General features: G+C 36.4%; 1 protein-coding gene across 1 annotated transcript; it reads left to right on the forward strand.

The window, feature by feature from the left end:
- Positions 1–243: 243 nt before the first annotated feature.
- Positions 244–3711, forward strand: manbal (mannosidase beta like). Its single transcript, XM_055010728.1, has 3 exons — positions 244–424; positions 824–1009; positions 3158–3711. Exons 2-3 carry the CDS (start codon positions 860–862, stop codon positions 3266–3268), a joined length of 261 nt encoding a protein of 86 aa, XP_054866703.1. The 5' UTR covers positions 244–424; positions 824–859; the 3' UTR covers positions 3269–3711.
- The last annotated feature ends 1434 nt before the right edge of the window (positions 3712–5145 follow it).

The raw sequence follows: 5145 nt of genomic DNA on the forward strand, positions 1-5145 counted from the left end.
AAGAGTAAAGAGATTGTGAAACTAACAACGAGGAAGTAAAAGACTCTCCTACTTGACTCTTTATTTTTTTTTTCTACAACAAATTGAACAATGTCATAAAAAACAGTAGATAGTGTAGTTTCATGTGTTGTAAACCCTCCTGTGAACTGTTGTGTTTTATCCGAGGCTCAGTAAAATGATGCCCGTGTCGACCGTTGGGGGGCGACATTTTCAAACCAATCATCTCCCGGAGCAGAAACGCGGCGCAGGGTGATGACGTCTCATCCGATTTATTTTTTCTGCCTTTGTAAACCAAACTAGCGGGTTTTTTCACCCATTGGTATCATTTCGCGTTTTTACTTGTTTTGTTTAGTTTTGTTTCTGCTTTGACTGTGACGTTTACATTCCTGTAACTGTAAAGACGAGCGAAGCGCTTCTTCCACTGGTGAGGTTTTCTTCCACATACTCGACGCTTATTGTGTAACTATCTCTTCTCTACCTTAGCAGATCTGTCCCTGCGGTGTAAATGAGTCCTAACTTGGTCTATTCACTTTAAAAACTGTACAGTAACGGTTATTTTTAAATCATGGTCATTATGTGAGAGCAGGATGCATTATTTGTTCACTAATCCGAACTGTCTTAGGTGTTTATAATGTTGGTGGGACTGTAGCTACTTTTAGCTTCTTTGTTTTGTCTGGGACCCCTTGAACCTACCTGTGACACACACACACACACACACACACACACACACACACACACACACACACACACACACACACACACACACAACTTACTGAGTCACTGATATATCCTCCTCCTGGCTGTGCTCCTGTTTATTCCACAGATCGGTCACTGAAGGAAGACCAAACAGAGCAGCATCATGTCTGCAGAGCTGGACCTGTCCCCTCCAGAGGTCCCTGAGCCCACTTTGCTAGAAAGCATCCTGCGCTATGGGTTGTTTCTGGGCGCCATCTTCCAGCTGATCTGCATCCTGGCTGTCATCTTCCCCACGTCCAAGGGCCATGAACAGGTGGGTAGACACCACGGTATGTTAGGTATCACAGATTGCAAATGACCAGGGTTAGGGATGTTATAAAGCTCCGGTAAAATGAGGGGAATCACAAATCGAACACAGGCAGTGATCGAAACGTCACTGTACACCTCTAACTGATGTTCTTTTCTTTCATGACAACATAAAGTATAATATCTTAAAGTATCATGCAAGGTGACATCTATTTTTGTCATGTATTTTATTAATGACATTTTTTATACATTTTTTTTGTTGTTGTTGGAGGACATTAAAAGTTGAAGTGATTGGTATAATATGGCAAACCATGACATCTAGATTCTTCACGTGTCAGTTACCTGAGCTACCTGGACTCGTGTTATCAATTTAACCCATTAAAAAAACTAAATTGGCAATTTATTTTCACTTTATTATCAGAATTGAACTGCTGAAATAAGTCTAAGATGTTGCCCACAATTTACAAGCCTTTCAATCATTTGTTCAGTCATTTTGATGGCTTAGATGTATTCAAAGAACATTCCCACACTGATTTCCAAACGCTCTTCTGAAGTTTTTGTGAAGGGCAATTAAATTTTGTTTATTTCTTCACAGCATGACAATATGAGTTTGAGTTGGTTGTAAATTAGCGTAACTATAACGGAAAAAAACATTTCTCTTTTGCCGCCCAGTTTAATTTTTCACAACAAATGAAAAAATGTGCTCACTACATACGTGAAGACTCTAGAGAGGCATTTCTTATGCCTTGGATCACTGACCTCATTTAGACTTGTTCAGCATTACTCCAATAAGGAGTGATCTATTTTGGGCTCAAGAAGAGATAATGGTTCTTAAGACTGTGCAGTGACACCATAAAGACAAGTTCATTTAGTAGGTCGACAGTCTTTAGTCAGCGCATGTGATGTAAATGTTCTCAGATGTACGTTGCTAAATGAAACTGCAGAATTGTGGAAACTTCTGCCATGTCACAGAAGAGCTCAGTTTCTTGTTATGATGTCCAGGGAGCACAATCTCCCGCACTCAAACTACATGTCATACCAAAATAATGCAATGCTGATGATAACAGGATATTAATTAACCCTTATAATGTCTTCCCAGTTACCTATACACCTTTTGTCCTCTGGGGTCAAAATTACTCCGTCTGGTTTGACTGTTATTTAAAGCATATAGTATAAATTGTCAATCGATTCTGCATCACACCTTTACTCTTACTTTAGTCCAACCCATTACCACAATTTTTTCCGTTCGTTTCGGAATTTAGGGCCAAATAGACCTTGTTACATAAAAGTGTACGACAGCAAAAGAATTTATTTCTGGTCAGAATTACCCTAAGGACAGCATGAGGGTTAAGTGAATTTATTTGTGTGTTTTTTTTTGTTATGTGATGCTTGACAGATCTAGATGCTCTACAAAAGCACAGTTTGCAAAAAAAAAAAAATTATTAAAAATCAGTCTTTCTGAAATTCAGAAAAGCCTGATGTAACTTAACAAGTGGAGTATCTTATTGTTGAAAGCCTGTGACTATAGAGCTACCAAGGGCTACTCTCACAATCTCCATACTAACAATTGTCAGGAGAGATTATTTATAGACAAGAGCAATTAAATCCACTGTCTAATTATTCTATTTTCAGGCATTGTTATCAGATGCGCTGATTACTCTCCACAGTATTTCGCCATTTCATCTCTCACAGCAGCCTGCTGTCAGTCTCCTCTGCCAGAACAATAGGAAAGATTGCACTCACAGAAGCTGTGCTGACAGAAAGGAAGTGCTGAAACCTGTCAGAGTTTCTTTTGTTTGGCATGTATGCATTTGGGAATTTCATTCAGCTGTCCATTTAATTGAGATAATTTCATACACATGGTGAGATATGAGGGAAACCACAAACTAAAAAAAAAAACATTACCAAAGTGTATATTAATTGTTCACACTTCAGTTCATACTATATTGTATAAAATACTGTTTCATGACAGGTTTAATTTGAAAAATTAACCCTTGTGTTAGTGTTTTCAGCAAAGTCATTAATCAGATATATCTCCAGATCACACTTACCTCTATGTGGTTAGCAGTCGTGTATTTTAACACCATATTTCAACACCTCAGAGCCTCTCTGTTGAATTGCAGGGTGCTAAATTTTTCCCGCGTTTGTTCTACAGGAGGAAACCGAGTCCACTGATGGTAAATCTGCTGAACAGATGAAAAAACCTAAAGGACCAGCACCTCAGATTCGACAAAAACCAAAGAAAGAGAGCAAGAAAAAGCGATGAATAGCTTTGTGCGTGTGTGCGTGTGTGCGTGCGTGTGCGTGTGTGTGTGTGTGTGTGTGTGTGTGTGTGTGTGTGTGTGTGTGTGTGTGTGTGTGTGTGTGTGTGTGTGTGTGTGTCCTGATTGTGTGAATGGGTGTGATTGGTCATTGCCAATACTGGATTATGAAAGTTAGCATTTCAGTTGTCACTACAAGTATATGAAACACTCATCATGTGTACAAAACCTGATGCTCATTGAACTGATACTCTTCAGAATGACCTCTAGCTGTGTCTTATTCTCATTCAACACAGGATTACAAACCGCTAATTACTGTGGCATTTACTGACTAATTATTACTACATATTTCATTAGGTATGTTTTTATTTACTTTGTTTATAATCGAACATCATCGAATGAATTGTATTTGCATTACAACAGACAAATAAACATGTAGTCAGCTGTTCACAGTCTGGTTAAAATGAGTCAGAATGACATCATGTCCTAATCTTACAATATATAGCTATGGTTTTCTGCCACTAGAATTGCCTGTTTTGGGGCAAGTAATGATTGTTTGATAATACTTTTTCTCTTAACTTTTTACTGTATTTAGATGTCATGAGAGTCCAAAGCAAAAAGAAAAAAATAATTAGGACACCAAATAATTTGATCATTTGTTAATCAAATAACAGCACTGCCATTAAAATGTTTGTGTTTAAATGAAAGAAAAATGCAGATTATCTGATATATAATTATCACAGTTTTGCAAACTGGAACTATGGCCAGGCTCTTGTTTGAAAATTTCCCATAAAAGTGATATAGTTTTTTTTTTTTTTTTTTTTAAAGAAAGATTTTGAGCAATAATATTCAGTATTTTTTTACTAAAAAAATTATTTTAATATTACCATAATTGGAATTGATGTTGTTAGCATTTCAGTAATAATAATAATAATAATAATTATAATACAAGTTCCCTGAAAGCAGTTGTGATCAGACTGTATATAATTATTATAACTATTACATAAAATAATAATAATGCATTTATTTATACACAACCTTTCAAAAACAGACTTTACAAAGTGGAGTAAAACAGTAAAATATACAACATGAAAAATGTGAATTTCAATAGAAATAAATTATTTGAACAAATAGTAATGGATACAAAACATAAGATAAAAGCACCAACAAAGCCCTATCACATTAAAGGAAAACAATATATAGAATAAAAGACTTCACAGAGGGCTTTACAGACAGGGCAAGATGGGAGGATACACAGGAAGACAACAGATTTACAAAATAAATCTACAACAACAAACTAAATAAATGAAAGCACTAAAATTCCATATCAAATTAAGAGGGGTAAAAGTGGAATAAAAGGAAATGTGGGGAACCCCCCCCCCAAAAAAAAAAAGTTTTTAAAAAATAATGAATAAAACGTATAAAAGACGAAAATCATATAAAAGCAAGTCTACGAAAATTGGTTTTAAAAAGTGATTTGAAAAAAATACAGTCTGCGGTTGTGGTTGTCTGATGAATATTAATATATATATATATATATTTTTTTTTTTTTTTAAATTAGTATTATTTTTTTTTTAATATTAATGCGCCGGTTTGAAGTTGCCGCAAGGAACTTTCCGCTCGTAATAGAAGTCGTGTGTCGCTTAGCAACCGATGTGGCTAGCCGGACCAGTTGGTGACACAAACCGGATATAGGAGAGATTTCTATGTTCTCATAATATGTGTCGTGTCGCGCTGCTTTTACTACAATAAAGCGTCTAAGTCGTGACGATTAAATATTTTAGAAAGGCTAACCGGGGGTGTTGTCGTGTATGCCAACGCCTCGGACAATTTGACTGTTACGCAACGGCGACGTGAATTCTTCCGACGCCGACGTTGCTGC

Source organism: Amphiprion ocellaris, chromosome 5 (assembly GCF_022539595.1).
Source record: "Amphiprion ocellaris isolate individual 3 ecotype Okinawa chromosome 5, ASM2253959v1, whole genome shotgun sequence".
Classification (NCBI taxonomy): domain Eukaryota; kingdom Metazoa; phylum Chordata; class Actinopteri; family Pomacentridae; genus Amphiprion; species Amphiprion ocellaris.

Bases quoted from the DNA above. Each gene is read 5' to 3' on its own strand.
- manbal (XM_055010728.1), top strand. From the start codon at position 860: ATGTCTGCAGAGCTGGACCTGTCCCCTCCAGAGGTCCCTGAGCCCACT. The intron at 1,010-3,157 runs GTGGGTAGACAC...TTTGTTCTACAG, and splicing joins CGTCCAAGGGCCATGAACAG to GAGGAAACCGAGTCCACTGA.